The 16,773-nt window shown below is 33.0% G+C and overlaps 2 protein-coding genes across 2 annotated transcripts; both read left to right on the top strand.

The window, feature by feature from the left end:
- The first annotated feature begins 1,301 nt into the window (after positions 1-1,301).
- LOC123714422 (gustatory receptor 5a for trehalose-like) lies at positions 1,302-4,218 on the top strand. Its single transcript, XM_045668663.1, has 6 exons — positions 1,302-1,421; positions 1,605-1,727; positions 2,377-2,525; positions 2,765-2,812; positions 3,668-3,830; positions 4,102-4,218. Exons 1-6 carry the CDS (start codon positions 1,302-1,304, stop codon positions 4,216-4,218), a joined length of 720 nt encoding a protein of 239 aa, XP_045524619.1.
- A 3,051-nt stretch (positions 4,219-7,269) lies between these two features.
- LOC123714421 (gustatory receptor for sugar taste 64f-like) lies at positions 7,270-16,460 on the top strand. Its single transcript, XM_045668662.1, has 7 exons — positions 7,270-7,340; positions 13,409-13,469; positions 13,992-14,146; positions 14,862-14,918; positions 15,373-15,535; positions 15,907-15,996; positions 16,410-16,460. The coding sequence occupies exons 1-7, from the start codon at positions 7,270-7,272 to the stop codon at positions 16,458-16,460; spliced, it is 648 nt and encodes a 215-aa protein (XP_045524618.1).
- The last annotated feature ends 313 nt before the right edge of the window (positions 16,461-16,773 follow it).

The following is a 16,773-nucleotide window of genomic DNA, read 5'->3' as shown; positions in this document are numbered from 1 at the left end:
GATCCGATTTCCGAAAGTTATAGCCCACGGTCGTAAACCACGTCACAGAGGTGGTTAATAGATTCACGCATTGGCATTAGTTTGGCATTGCCTTTATTTTAAAGACGAGAAGATCGGTACATGCCTGAGACGTGGTGCATACAAAGCTACGGCAGTCCTGTTCTTAATTTAAATTTTTTTTTCAGCAAAAATCATATTCTACTCTACAGGTTTTCTTAGTGTTGTATCGTTTTCGGTATTGGCAAGAAAATGGCCAAGATTGATGAGAGACGTTGCAAAACTCGAACAACCGTTTGCACCGATGCGCACAGAGCGACCGAACCCGTCGAAATTCGTTATTTACTCATACGCCATCATGCTTTTGGCATTGAGTAAGTTGAATATATTTCAAATTGAAATTGTTATAATATATTTGTTTAAAATTCCAAAGCTGCTATGTAAATCAACTTCTTACGGAAACGATCAACTTAAAAAAATTTCAATATGAAATCAGCGTTTGGCTACTTTGACCCTCTGACTTCAAATAGAGGGTCTAATAGAGGGTTTGGTAAAAAATCCAAATACAATTTTTACAGCGATTTAATATGGCAAAAATGCATAGATAGAAATGGTACATACTTTGATTAATTAATTAAATAAATTCTAAAAAAGTCTATTTGTTCCGCCCATACAAAACGCCAATTTTATATGGACCCAACATGAATTGCATTAAAAGGATTAGAAAGCAAGGAAGATGTTTATCGCTTATGTCGCCTACGCTATAAAGGCACCTTGATTTTTGGACTATTATTTGGACCATAGATTTGACACCAATTGTAAATAACTTAACTTTGACACTATGTTAATGTTCTTATTTTATGACATTGTATGACATTTATATATGGCTGATTGAGTGGATATTTAAAAAAGCCACACTTTACTATAGCTCAGTTCGCCTTGCCGTGTACTAAACGCTACACTAAACAGTTGGGCGTTATAAAGTTCTTAGAAAGTTTTCGATTTCTGAAATCTGTTTCATTTTAAAGTGTGTTGGAGGCCATTTCGTTTATTATTTGTTATATATTTTCACAATTCGCCAGTAGATTTTAAACTACATGTTTTCATTACTAATGTAATGTTCCGAATTTGTTTTGTTTACGCTTTGTTCTGGAACCAAACACAGTTTCGTCGTGTGCTGAAATCGGAAACTTTCTCGGGAATTTTTAATGCTCTACGGAATCGCTACTCGTCGCTAACTAAATCCGGTTTATTAACTTACAGTTGAACACATTTTATCCGTCAATTATAAGCTAAGTTTCATAATGAATTGTATGAAAGAACAAAGAATCAATTACAACGTAGTTATCAGATACGTACAAGTGTATGTTACACAAATTTTTCGGTTAACTACATTTAGTATGTGGAAAGGAGCAATATACAAGGTAGGAGATATGTAATTGCGATAAATTAAACAATTATTGCTTACTTAAAATATTTAAGGGGATTTTAGAAATGATATTTATTACTCAATTTATTGTGTTCACATTTTTTAATTATTGAAACCACTAAAAGTATAAATTGTTGCGTCTTAAATGCAACACTTTTTTATTATAAATTTTTTATAGCTAATAAATCTCCAATCCACTTTTATGTGGACTTACTTGGATGTGTTTATCATGTGTGTTGGGATGTACTTATCTAATTTATTCAGAGACATAAACAAAATTATATCTGTACAAGCTGCTCAAGTAAGTATTGTCTATGTTAATGAAGTATTTTTGATTTTATATGCGCCTACAATATTAATATTTGTTATTAAAAAAAGGCCAATTTTTTCAATAGTAGCACATGCTTGTGTTCAGATCCTGGCTACACCAACTTTGTTGTACGTCGCACATTGATTCGATCCCTGGTTGTGTACCAATGGACTTTGTGTCTATGTGGATATTTAACATTCTCTCATACGTTGAAGGAAAACATCGTGCGTGTACCGACACGCATTAGACCATAAAAGTCAACGTGTCTTAGGCATGGAGGGTTGATCATATACTTGCCTATTAGAAATGATCACGGAACAGATCCACAAATCTGAAAAGCAGACCAGCCAGACTTAAAAGTAGCGCCATTAGTATATGTGCTCAATTACCACCGGTTCGTACGGTGAAGGAAATCGTGAGGAAATGGATCTGTCTTTGGGTATACATAGTAAAGACTTATTCTTAAACTATAATGCTTTTCGCATACGAAACGTTTATAAGCGTTAAGGCTCAACTCAATTCTCACTTTAACATCCAAAACCGTTTATCGGGTTCCGAAGCACATCCAGTTTATAATGAAAAGAGAATGAGACGTAGAATATGAGGCCTAGTCCATTTTGTACTTGTTGTATTTTTACAGAATTCGGTGGAATGGAGTATGATTCGGCAGCATTACTCACAAATAATGAAATTACTTAAAGAAGCCAATAAAAACTTGTCGTCACTCATTTTGATATCATTCTTCACTAACATATATTATGTGTGTTTGCAGATGTATTACTCTTTTTAGTATGTATATAGGTTTTCTATTTTTACCCTTTTAACTATAAATATTTTCAGACAGGCTTGACTGTAACTATATATTTTTTCGAATTGATGTTTTTGTACTATATGTGTGTGTGTGTGTGTAACAAACAATTGCGGATTTCGTAAAAAAGATATGCTATACCGTATTATACATACGTATTATCATTTTCCCATTTGATTGTGATGTTATCTACCTAATTATAACTATTTTTTCATTTCAGTCGTGCTTATGACTCTCATAAGGATTGCCCTGAAGAAGATGTAATATTGTAAGTAATTTATAGTAATGCATAGTAACAAATCATTTAAGCAAATAAATCGTACAAGTTCATGCACAACTCGCGGAGTTTTACAAATCTAGCTGCAGAAGCGTACATATATTAAAGTAAAAAGCTTAGAAAAGGATTGATAACTTTTATAATAGACTTTTAATGTCGTTTCTTTATTTACAGGTAAGATTGTATTATTTAAGTTTAAGATAATGTAATTAGTATAGTGTGTAAGTACTAAAAAAAAATATTTTCAGAGCAACACAATTTTCAATTCCAAATAAAATAGGATATATATAGATATATCTGCCAGCTTACATCAAAAACAAAAACTAATAAGAAGAATTGGCATTAAACTTTCAGTTTTAGATGAGACATTAGTTCAGTAAAAATTAAACTTAAATAAAAAGTAGACCGTATTGCACAATCATAATGCAATTGCAATCTGGCCAAAGTCCCTAAATAACATCTCGTGCTAAGTTTTATTACTGTCGTGGCTTCCATGCGCACTGTCCTTCGGCCTGCAATACGTGCAAAGGGGAAAATCGCCGGCCATCCATCGTGCTATGTCGTCGTGTTCTCACTATAATATAAGAGCGTATTTTTTTTTCTGCTGATGCCAAGAATTTGTTTCTAGATTATGATATTTTGTTTTAATATATTACGTAAACTATGGCATAATGTTAAATTTGGCGATTAAAAAAGAGTTGCGATGTTTTGCCACCTCTCATTTATATACCCTTGGAAATTGGTAGTTAATACAAATTAAAATCTTCCGATTTTAAAATTGACGTCCATAAGTGTATAGGCAATTTGATTAAATAATTTTTTTGACCTGATTTGTGATATTTTCAGATCAATGGATGGAATAGAATACAATGTATACTACATATATTCGTTACTATTTCTCTTGCTGCGTTCTATTATGATTTCGATGATGGCTGTTCACGTCAACACGGAGGCCCTGAAACCTCTGACAGTTCTGCGCAATATCCAAACGCAAGACTACACACTTGATGTCCGTACATTTTAAAATGTTATTATATATTGTTTTTTAGATAATTTAAATGTTTATTTGCTCTTCGTCTAAAAAACTTAATCGGTAGTTAGAATCTACTACTAGTTATTTCTGCCAAGCCCAGACTTTTTTTCGGCCAGTAATAAACAGCAGATTTAATCCTCCATGCATGTAACAAGTGCGTAGGGAGTTTTCGATAGCTATATTTTGTAGTTCACAATTCTTTCTTTTTAGTTGTTGGGCAAACGATTATGATCCTTCTCTCTTTCAGGTGCAACGATTTTTTCGTCAAATTCAGTACTGTAATCCAGCTTTGAGTGGAATTTGCTTTTCCGTCACTAAACAAATGCTTTTTTCTGTAAGTATTATTAACTGGAGTAAAATTTAAAATAATAGGTCTATCTTTATATGGATTCCAAATACATACCGAACTAACTATACTAAATCCCTGTTAAGTTGTCTTATTATTTAACTTAATGATAAAAAAATGTAATACAACTATTCCCGGCACCAATGGACTTTATACGTGCGAATTGTTTTTTTTTTTTTATATAAACGGAAGCCGTTAGCCATGGTAGATTACTTACAGGGAGATTCTCCTAATCAACATGGTAAAAGAAGAGTCAGCCGATATATAGGGGTATGTGCGCATTTAATATTGCACTTTTGGTGCCTTATCGGCATGCCGTAGACCCTGTCAACGGCGTAAAAAATTTTTATTACTATTAGAAAAAACATCCAAAAACCCGAGGCCCATACCATTTTTACTTGAGGCTAGGCATATTGCAAGAAAATATTTTATCGGCAATATGACTATTAAACATCCGTTTCTTTTTTCTAGGCAATCGCTACAGTAGTGACGTATGAAGTTGTCTTACTTCAGAACAGCCGCACTCGAGCGATGCCATCTGACGAAGAATACGAAATGCATAAAAATGAAACTACGTTTTTGCATTATATCTATTAATTGATTACGCGGGTCTGCAACAAAAATGCTGTCTGGATGTTTTCCATTGATTTCTAAGTATATTCTAGGATTTCTAAAAATATAAATAAAATACTTTATATACTATAAGGTAATTTGCAACTGGGAAAAATTGATTTTATTACTGTTTTTAATGCATAATAGGCCATAAATGTCAGTGCTTTCTAAATAAAGAACTCTTTGTCTGAGCAAATCACTGGACCCAAAAACTAGCATTTATCCATTAGTTAAGTCCAAGAGGTGGAAATGGCTTCAAATACTTAATATCAAAGTTTTCAGGCCTCTCGGGGGCAAAGTTGAAGGAAGGTGTTATCGTTGGACCAGCTATTAGACAGCTGATCCACAATTCATTTTAACATACGTATTTTTTTGGCAATAACAAGGACCCTAACTACAAATCGTGAAAAGAATGTTTGGTGTTGTTTGATTCTTGAAGCTTTTTCATACAAAAGTACATTTTTTTTCATTCGTCGACGACTTTCGGGAAAATTTAGAAAATGTGAGTGAAGAGTAATGTGAACGCTTTCACATTCTTTCAGGGAAGATGGAGTCTTAATAATGGCAGACTATTGTTGGACGCTTCAGAAAGACTTTCCTACAGAGAGCCTTTCTTCAAGCGAAAATGTACCACAAGGGCGAATTCTTGTGGTATATTTGGTTGTTGGTTGTGGTTTAGCCCAGTGGGAACACTAGGCTAAATAAACGTTTTTAGTCCTTCCTTATGAACTTTAAAAACTTTACCAATTAAAAGTTTTGGAAGTCACTTATACATTTTAATTGGTTTTTTACTATTTTATCTTTTGTTTTAACCAACATTTTATCATTATCAAAAATGTGACGTTCTATGCTTTTTTAGGATCCAGATTAAGTACACCTAAATAAATAAGAATTTAAAAAAACAGCGCTTAATTTTTTTGCAGTTCTGTCATTATTGTAATATGAGCGTTTGAAATAGTATATTAGGTACATGTATTTAATGTATTTGCAGCTATCTTATAACAAATTTACAATTATAATTATGGTGGAAATAAAATATTATTGCTTCTTTTTGATTTTATTATACATACAAACTAGTCTACAGAATACCCATAAAAATCAGCTACCGCAGTCTATGGACACCCATGTTCGAACGTACATAGCGAGCCTTTAATGAGGAGAATCCTCGTTTTTGAAAATTCGAGTTCGTATCTCCAACGACCTTTACTGGCTCGGCATCTCGCAAAAGTAATTTAAAATACTTCTAACTTTATTCAATCATATAGTGTTAACAAAAATGTAAATTTTAATTTCCATCGATATGCAGAAGGTACTTTATGTTTGTCTTTAACGTGGTCTATTTTATTATTAATATTATTATTTAAGCTACTGCGGTACATTTATTATAAGCGCGATTATCAATAGTTATACGTCGGTAACACTGATTTTTTTTAGAACAGGCCAGTTAGGAACACTGCCAAAAAAAACTTGTTTTTAATTTAAATTTTTGAACTCTTTGGTAACCTAATGTAGTATATTGCATTCGTTTGTCATTTATTTTTGTGAATTGGTGGTAAATCTAAAACTAAAACTTTCAGTCAATGATTTGTTATGACTTTCGTTGTGGGCTTACTCAACAACAAAGCTATGATAGGCTGCGATTAGCAGTTCATATTGTGCCACTATTTACAATTGGCTTAACGAGTTTAAACGTGGACATAGCAAAGACGATCCACGTGAGGAACGTCCTTGAACATCGACTACTGAAGATACCATCAGTGCTGTGCTATGCACGATAGAGGGAGATAAGAAAGTGACCTATCAGCAGATACGGGCAATAGGCATTGGTATGAGTCAAATTAAAAAAAACTATTACACGAACATTTAGGCATCAGGAAGCTTTGTACCTGATGGATTCCCCATAGTTTAACCGACGACCAGAAACATCTTCGCATGGACTGGTGTCGCCAAATGTTTGATAAGTTCAACGGCAGTGACTTAAAGGCTGTATTTGACATCGTCACAGGTGGTGAAAGTTGGATATATTGCTACAAACCTGAAACCAAAAAACGATCAGCTTAGTGGGTGTTACCTTTCCAGAATAAGATAAAGAAAGGAAGAAGTCAGGGAAAAAAGATGATTGTCTCATTCTTTGGTCGGAGAAGTCATTTCGCGATAGTTATGCTAGAAGATGGAAGGACTTTTACTGCGGACTGGTATGTCAATCGCTGTTTGCCTGTTGTCTTGGAAAAATATCGACAGCAGTGCCCTCGAAGCAGGATCCTCCATGACCACGACGATGCTTCAGTGCACTCCGCAAAACGGAATATTTGACTATGGAAGGTGTTGACATAATGAGTCATCCGCCATACAGTCCTGACCTGGCGCCCTGTGACTTTCATTTATTCCCCAGAACTAAGGATAAAATTCGAGGTATTGGCTTTACTAGCCCTGAAGATGCAGTGAAAGCATATGAAAATGCCATACCAGGATCCATCGAATGCGACGATGTGTAGAGAGGACCGTGCCGAAGATTACTTCGAAAAACAGTAAAAGTATTGGCAACTTTCTACAATTAGCCGTTTTTAATTTTCTAAACATTTTCAGTATTTGTAATAACAAGTTTATACGGAACTAATTATAGAGCTTCTACTTCCTCACTCTCTTTATATTTTATGTGATAAATCATACTACTGCTACACTGTACACTGCCACAGGGACCAAACTTTTTAATATAGTTGTAATTTTCTTTTAAATTATTTTTATTACTGCTTTGTAGGTTAATAAAATTGTAAATACAATTTATACGTATTAAAATAAATATTAAATTTTAAATATTATATATTAAATTCACTTTTTTACTAATTCAAAGCTTTCTCCTGGTCGAGGACCGTTTTCACTGAATACCATTTTTTTAAGTTTTGTTAACACAAATAAGAACATTGATGGGAATAACCTATGAATTATACAACTATTAAGAAACCGGGGTTCCTGTTAATGACTAAATAAATGCATATATTATTTTTGTTACTTCAATTAGTAAGCTAATAAACTTTTGTTTAATATAATTTTCAAATGTAAAGAAATATTTCGGTGTAACTAACACATTTTGTCGGAAAAATCTTAGACATTCATTTACAATTACATTTTAGAAGACAACTTTTAATTCTGATACGAGATTAACTTATCGTTTAGGTTGTTGTTATAATAATAAGGGCTTTATAGAAAAAAATAGGTCTAATCTTTTACGAATATCAATAATACAATAATCGCGGAATAAAGGGTTAAACAACGCTTAAGCCAATCAGAGTATTTATTTATTAACACTTCGTTACACTACAAAAAAATTGAACATAATTAAATCAAAAGGAGGGCAACTGGCGGCCTTATCGCTTTCGAGCGATCTCTTCCAGGCCACGAGTATTTAATTGAGAAAGACGTGCGAAGATCTGATTGGCTGGCTAATAGTTGCAGCCGAGGTGATCGTTTTCTTAGAAACCGCAAGACTTATGCTAAGTCCGTGGCGAATTATTCCATGATGGATTGGATGGATGGAGATTCGCCTACCTGTGATTGGACTAAATATTTTACTGTCTATGTTTTTGTAACGTAACGTAACACATTAATTGGCTCTAATATTGGTTATAAGGTATGCTTCAAATTTTTCATAGAAACTTATAAATATCAAAATAAATCAGCTTATCAAGACGTTAAAAAGGGGGCCATCACCTCTAAGCCTTTGCCTCTGATTTATGTCTCTTTCATGCTCTTAATAGTTTTAATTGCGTACATAAAAAGGTGCACTTATACACAGTGTTAAGATGTGCACGCTCCAACCTCTAGGCCAACACTTATAAATAATTTGCTTATAAAACATAGATGCGCCTTAGATATCCCACTTAAGTCGTAAAATAAATGAAAGTATTCCTTTTACGATAGTAACAATGTAAAACTATAAAGTTTAAAATACAATGTATCATATGAAGGAATGAATAATGTGACTTTAATCACTTGGGAAATTAAATGCGTTTATTTTTATTTTTAAACTTTGTATGTGATCATTGTGAAAGACAATTTTATATTCCTATAGTTCTATTAAGTAATATTTAGTTCCTAAATCAGTGGTGCTATACCTTTCGAGGTCTGGGATTGGTATCTGTTTCATTATCATTTGTCAATCTAATAGATCAGCTGATCAGCTTCTTGTGCCTGACACACGCAGTCGACTTTAAGGATTTAGGCGAAACGGTTTCAAACGATCTTATCCTTCACAGTTCGAGCGAATGTTAAATACGCAAAAAACTCCATCGGTGCACAGCCGGGGATCGAAACTACGACCTCAAAAATGAGAGTCACACCCTAAAACCACTAGGACAACACTGCTCAATATTACATATATATATATACATGTGTAAATTGCGTTACCTCTAAGTGAGACAGGATGCAAACAAGCGTCTGTTATAATTATGGTTTTTTGACGTGATTTGTAACGTCCTTTAAGTTATGTAGTTTGGGCATTACTTGCAATCACCATTGTATAACAATTGTGCCCAACCGAGTGGGCAACCGTGATCCGTAAAACTTGAATTTTTTATTTACTTTCCTTGTTTTTTTAGATTATCGCGAATAGATAGACACATAGACGCTGTGAAGGACTTGTTCTCATATAAAATAAAAGGAAGTAAGTCGGTGACTTATTTAGTAAATGTCTACTTACTACCTACGATATTACGGCAGCAATCGTAAGAAAAGTTTTCGTTCGACGGACTTTGAGCTAGCTCATCAAATTATCATGAAAAAATTCATAATGTTAGTATAACACACAGAAATAATTTGACTGTTTAACAGTAAAAAAAAATTGGTTTAGTAGGGGGATCCCCAACAAACTCACAAATCCAAAATCTTTACCTCTTCGTAAAATATTATTTAATTATTGTTCATTAAAGAAAATGTTTGACTTGAAAGCGCAAGATCTATTGAATATTCAGGATTTATCGAGTAAATTGTTTCGTCAAACAACACTTTTACTAAGTAATTTTGAAGTCATTATCAATATTAATAATTCATTGGTTAAGTTTGTGCTACGATTTGAGGCTTCAACCTATAATTTTTACATTTATTGACGTTATCGGCAATCACGATGCTTATCGCTTTTACAACCAAAATTTACATAATAAAATCTGAATATAAACAAAATTATTTTTTTGTTTTTGTCCAGCTCTGTCTTTAACACTTCTGCCTTGACTATTATCACCAACATTGTTTATAAAACTCCTTCTGTGTTAAAAGTTGAAATTTCGTGTCATTAAAAGACCTTTTAATTTTTCTTTGAACATTATTTAAGCTTACCAATATTTTTAGAGCTAAATTGTTTTATTATTTCCATTATTTTGATAATGAACCAGCCTTTGCAAATTAATGTGAAGGAGCGAAGTAATTCTGTCTTTGATAGTGAATTTTATTTTTAAATAATGCTTTTGTTAAATTGATTTTTTTTCAGGCAATCAGTTAGACCTGAAAAAAGTAAATATACATATAAACGCAACCGTGGAAAGTGACAAGGGAAAATGGTATTTATTACAAACATATATATTTACGATGGGCTTAGTACTACATACTATTATAATTTCAGGAATTTTAAAGATGGAAAGCAAAATAAATTATTACAATTAATTAATCCGGCTCGCTTAATAAATTGTAAGTACATTATTCATTATATTTAAAAGTTCTGTTTGGTTATTCATAGATGAGATATTTTAAAATTATGAATTCATTTTACTAAAATTATTATTGTTATTACAAGCTCAATAGATTTTTCGGTAAAAATATGGTGGTACGAATTCATACGACAGAATTGCCATAAGTGTTATTATTTTTGTTACCATTCCAGGTATAAGCCGTTTAAGGTCACAGTGTGAACATGACTTTCAGACTCAACAAGATGCTTTTAAAAGAGCTTTCTCTACGCTTATCATTGCTGGAAATACTATAGGTCTCAATCCAGTCTCTGGTGCATTAGGAAAAGATGTATCAAAAATAAGGTTCTACAATATTTTGTTAAACGCGATTACATATATACTTTACATGAGTCTCTCTGACAGTTAAGGAAGTGGTTGAAGCTTTACTCACTAACACAACCACTTTTACTTTTATTTTGATAGACGAGGAGGAAATGCATTTGGGCATCCCCTACTCCAAGAAGCAGACAGAGAGAGTCTGACATCCTAAATCTGAAATGGCATAGTAGTTTCAGCGACTCTCATCCTAGAGGTCGTAAGTTCGAGGCCCGGCTGTGAATCAATGGACTTTCTGTCTATGTGCGGGTGTAACTGTCGCTCGTATGGCTAATGAAAACATCGGGAGAAAGCCTTTAAAGGCATGCCTTTAACCTAACACATTGTCGGCGGGTATCAGGCACAGACGTCTTAGTAATCAGAAAAAAATTAGCACCACCGTTTTTTTATCTACCGCCAGAATCTTTGTTATTCTAATTCAGTGCCTGGAACAATTACCATTTAAATCAGTAGTACAAGGCCCAGTCAGTGTGGCTCCGAAATCCCTCATGCATTCTATTGGGATTACATATAAACATACCCAAGTGTGATACAACTCGTTATTATATTTATTAAAACAAAATTTAGTACATAAATTAACTTAATTAATCTGGTGTTATACCAACCAACTAACTATACATTACATTGTTTTTATTTCGGATTCAAGTGTGCAAAGTCCAAGTAGAGGACGTTTTGATCTGGGAATAGTGAATTTATTTTATACTTTTTCAGATTTGAGAGTAAATCCATGAAACACATTTACAGTATAATTTTGTGTTTTTTTCAAATGCTAATAACATTATTGTGTATTATGGATATTTTCAAAAAAAATATCTCAGTCTCAACCTTGGGTAAGTAATTTTATGTGCAATATCATCTGATATTAAATATTATACTAGAAGGAAGGCAATACAATAAACCAAAAGCATTAAGACTATGTAAATATTTGTACATCCTATTTTTAGCTGGCTAAAGTGGACTATAAGATCTAAATAACATATTGACGCTGTTTACAGTAAATTTAAAAGAAATGAAAACATTAGTGAGTAAAATAAATGTAACCAAGAAGGTTAAATTTTTAATGCTCTCTGAAGGTTAGAAAATTCAAAAATGGAATTAAAACTTCTTGCTATTCAATTTACAATACTGGTGATTAAGTGATTAAGTCTTAGTGGCCAAATATAAGTCTTAGTCTAGATTACCTGACCATAAAATCGGTTAAAAATAAATACAATCTTTAGAATTATTTTTCATCTTTGTTACAGCTAACGTGATATTCTATGGAACAACGTTCGTTACGAGTTTCCTGTTTCTACGCTTAGCACGGAAGTGGCAAGTTATATGTCAGGAAGTGACGTCATCACGTCTAGATGAATATATAGATCCACGTATTCAATTCAAATGCACCTTAGCCACGATTCTTATGTTCACTTTTGCCTTATGTAAGTCTGTCACAATTGTATACTGTGTGTGTAAATGTGTGAACTTTTTCATTTGACTAATTAACGTTTGGTTCTGTGAAAATATTGTGTGATTTATATTTAACATACTTTACGTTCATACAGAATAATAATAATCCGTTAAAACCCTATATATTTGCAGCAGATTGCACCCGGTTCTTTAATTTTTTTTTAATTTTAAACAAGTGATCAGCCTGTGCCTGGCGCTTGTAGATTTTTTTGGATTGAAAGACAATTTGTTTTCTCAAGATTAGCTTTCACCATACTATCCATTTGTGTTTAACCGTGATTGAATAAAATATTTTAATAGATTCTACTCTATAGTTTTTGTTTAACAATTGTACAAATTTAAGGAATGTGCTTAAGGCTACCCTCAAAGCCTGATAGCGCACAAAAATGGGTCCCATTCCTCATTGAAGGTGACAACTATTTTTCAGTTGAACATGTTCTATCGATAATTTCACAATTTGCGCATTTAACCGACTGCGTAACAAAAACTGATGTTTACCAGACTTATATTGAACAACATTTCGATTGGATATCCTATCTCAATTTACCTTATAATGGGGTCCTATCAGTATTATTAACGGTGAGTTATATGTATTGCTTTTTGAAAGACATACATAGTAATAATAATAACAGTTAAAAATTTCAATTAGAAATTTACAAAGTTTGGTCCCTGTGGCATTGTAACTTTAATCCTGGCAGCATTTCCTTGCTGTATTGCGATACTTATTTGTCGTGTAAAACACCAGCTCCGAGGTCACCGGTATTTTCTACCAGACCCCAATATAAATCTGTAATTACCGCCTCCACAACCCTACGTGTTAAAAAACTGTATATCACACAAGCAACAACAAATTTAAAATGACAATTGCCCCATTGAACAGGGCTCTTATCACGAATTAATTGCTTTACCAGGAGTCGAACTCTTGTACGGGTGTATGTATAGGCTTCCAATTATTGTTTTACGCTTTATGGGTGACTCACGATGGGGGTCAATCAAATCGTAATTATCATTATTAATATATTCATGTTTCAGTTCTTGAATATTGTATGTACGCTGAATTGGAATTACTCACATCTTTTTATAATATGTATCAGCCTCTACCTAAGTTCTGTATTGGAACAAATTAACAAAAGACTGCTTTCTTCTGAGGGCCAGGTTTGTACTTATGAAGTAAATAAATTCGACAATCCTTTTTACTCGTTAGAATTCGTGGCGGTTCCTTTTCATTGATAATTTTCTTGTGTTAAACGAAAAATACCTTGAAAGAAAACAATGTTTTAGCCGGATTAAAGCTATTTGTACTTTAATATAATTATTTACATAATTTTAAATTTTTCCAACGTTTCGCGTATTTAACAGCGTGTGTGGTCACGGTGCCTGAAGACAAAATGTGTTGAATGTCAAAAGTATCATAGGTGTAGAGACAGTTATGTTATCTATATTTATTTATATATGTATCGAAACGTCGGAAAAAATAAACTTAAAAATATGTAAATAATTATAAGTTTATAATAATACAAATAGCTTTAATCCGGTTTAAAACATGTTTTCTGTCAATGTGTAAAAGCTATGTTAACCAAACTTGTTAACTATGAAAAATACCTTGTTTAAACTTAGTTAAAATCAACTTATTATTCATAATAAATACTTAATTAAATAATTTTATGTGTATTTTAGTTCCTGCCATCGTCATTCTGGAAGAAACTCCGAGAGGACTACAGCAGCGCGACACGTTTAGTGCGAATATTTGATCATTATATCAATACAATTATATTCGTTTCGTTTGCCAGCAATTTGTTCTTCGTCTGCTTGCAATTGTTTTATATATTATCGTAAGTGTTTAAATTTAATTAGGGAGACAGGCCTACTGTCATTGTCCATTGTCAAATATGAATATTAAAAAATCCAGGGTAACTTTCAGTTAGGGTTAAGATCAGTGGCGGTTGTTGTATGGATATGTTCTGATATATGTTAATTGAAACACTTTCTTTGAAAGTGGGCAATAACTGACTTTAATCTTTAAAAATATGTACGTATAACTAACTAAACATTAGAGACTAACAAAAACTAACATGTGGTTAAAAATTAAAGTAACACTTATGTCATTGGACGAGAATGTTAAATTACAATTTATGAGTGTGATTAAAACTAAAGGGCTCAATTTGGCTCAAAGCGTTTGAAGATTACTTAATACTTATGCTTCTAATTTTTTAAATATACGAAAATATATTTTTTACCTATATGATTAAAAATCATTTATTCATATAGGTAACACAATGTACACTTATGAGCGTCAATATAAAATAAATATTCATTAAATGCTTCTAATTTTACATTTACTGCCAGTTCTCGTTCAGGGCGTAGAACGGAAGAAAAGAACTGGCAATAAGCCTATGTATGTGTACCTTAACTATTGTTACATAACTCCGGTAAACAAAATAATCTATCAACATTGTCATAGATAGAATTTAAACTGAAGGATTTGTATCCTTGGTCATGTTATTATAAAAAAAAAAACACTTAAATTTGACTGTAATATTTTTTCAGATACGGCCTTAACTTCAACAATGTGCCAAACAAGAACTGTCCGGATTTTGGTTCCGGGTATGATTTTTTTGTCTTGTGCGCTGTGAAACGTTTCTTCACAGCTATCTATCAAAAACATTCGACATTTATGAGAAGTTATATATATTTTTTTTCATCTTATCAAAATTCTTACGATCCAACTATAAAGGTAATCTCAAATTATACGTCGCGCTATCCGCACAGAGTAACACAGCGACCAATGTACAGACTAGGAAGACACGAATTGCCCGTCCATAACTCAGATTAATCTGTGCATTAACTGGATTAAGGGAATATTTTGCTTTTTATAAGTCTCAACGGTTATCTTACAACCATACCTATAACTAATAGCCCTAATTCCATGCGATTACTAAAGTGTGAATTATCGACCTATTTATGAAAGTTCTGTGAAGTGTATGTGTATATGAAACGTTATATTCTTCTCCTAGTTTTAACCGTACGTATCAAAATTATAAATTAATTGCCTTTTTAGTCTCTTCAATGGTTACGAGTACATAGTCTACATATTGACTTCAATTATGTTTATCATGGGACGATCCCTTGTCGTGGCGCTGATTGCTTCAAAGGTCCACTCAGCAACCCAGGTGGCAGCACCGGTTCTTTATGCTGTACCATCTCCAGTCTATTGTAGCGAGGTCTTTATTTCTATTGTATTATATTTGTTTTTGCTGTTTTCATAAGCAAAATAGATTTATCTCTGATAAACACAGTTGCATGTACCTGGCACGATTTATAAACCTATGTTCTTAATAGTCCTGTCACATTTCTCTCAGTCTTACTATTTAATTTTGTGCATAAGAGTTTAATTGCACAAGGCTTGTCAATCACAGGCTCAGTCGTCATCAACTTCTAGTTTAAATATCAAACACAAATTAACTGTATATTAATTTTATTTCTTGTGAGATACTCGTGTGAAATACACTTATAAATGTTACACTTGTTTGTACAGAATAACATTTTTCATAATAGACATTTAAATAACGTAATTAAATAAATAATGTAACAGGTGCAGAGATTCATCGAGCAAGTACATGGAGAGTCGGTGGCACTCACCGGGATGGACTTTTTCCGAGTTACCAGGGAACTTGTGCTATCAGTACGTCTAAAAACTTGATTTTGAGATCGTCAGATTATTATTATTATTACCACTTCGTTGCACATAATATCAAAAGAACATAATTAAATTAAAAAGAGGACAACTGGCGGCCTTATCGCTTTCGAGAGATCTCTTCCATGCAACCACTGTGAGAAGAGAAAAAAAGTTTTATTAAATTAAATAAGGTAGTCAACATGTGCAAAAATACATATTACCAATTCTTAAAAGGCCGGCAACGCACTCGCGCAGCCTCTGACATTAAAAGTATTCTTGGGTATCACAGCAAATAAGGTATAACATCCCCCGCATCGAGCCCCGAGCCTCCTGCCCGTTTGTCGCATACCAAATCACCTTATTTTAAGTTAAAAAAGGTACGCAAACTTCGTAAGGGCTTATTTTTAACGTTCTTTCAGGTAGCTGGTACCATCGTGACATATGAATTAGTGCTTTTGCAATTCACCTAAATATCTTAACTAGTTATTAATTAAAATTGACGATTATTAATTTATTTGTCGGTATTCTGCTCGTGTAAATAGAAAGCCTTTATTTTAGTACAACATAATCAGGATTACATTCAGTCCATGTCATTATTATTGACACGACCTCCGACGGAGTGAAGGCTTCCTCTAAATTCATCCACTTATCTCTTATCCTCGCCACCATTTTCCAATCCTTCCCCGCAATACTTTAATGTATTTAAGATGTTGCTTATCTTGTCCCGCATTGCTTCTATTCATTAAGGCGGAGAAAGATAGCATTCCATCTTGGGAAGCTGGT

The sequence above is a fragment of the Pieris brassicae genome, chromosome 9, assembly GCF_905147105.1.
Source record: "Pieris brassicae chromosome 9, ilPieBrab1.1, whole genome shotgun sequence".
In the NCBI taxonomy this organism is placed as follows: Eukaryota; Metazoa; Arthropoda; class Insecta; order Lepidoptera; family Pieridae; genus Pieris; species Pieris brassicae.
The sequence above is the reverse complement of the archived record's forward strand: the minus strand, read 5'-3'. Positions and strand labels throughout refer to the sequence as shown.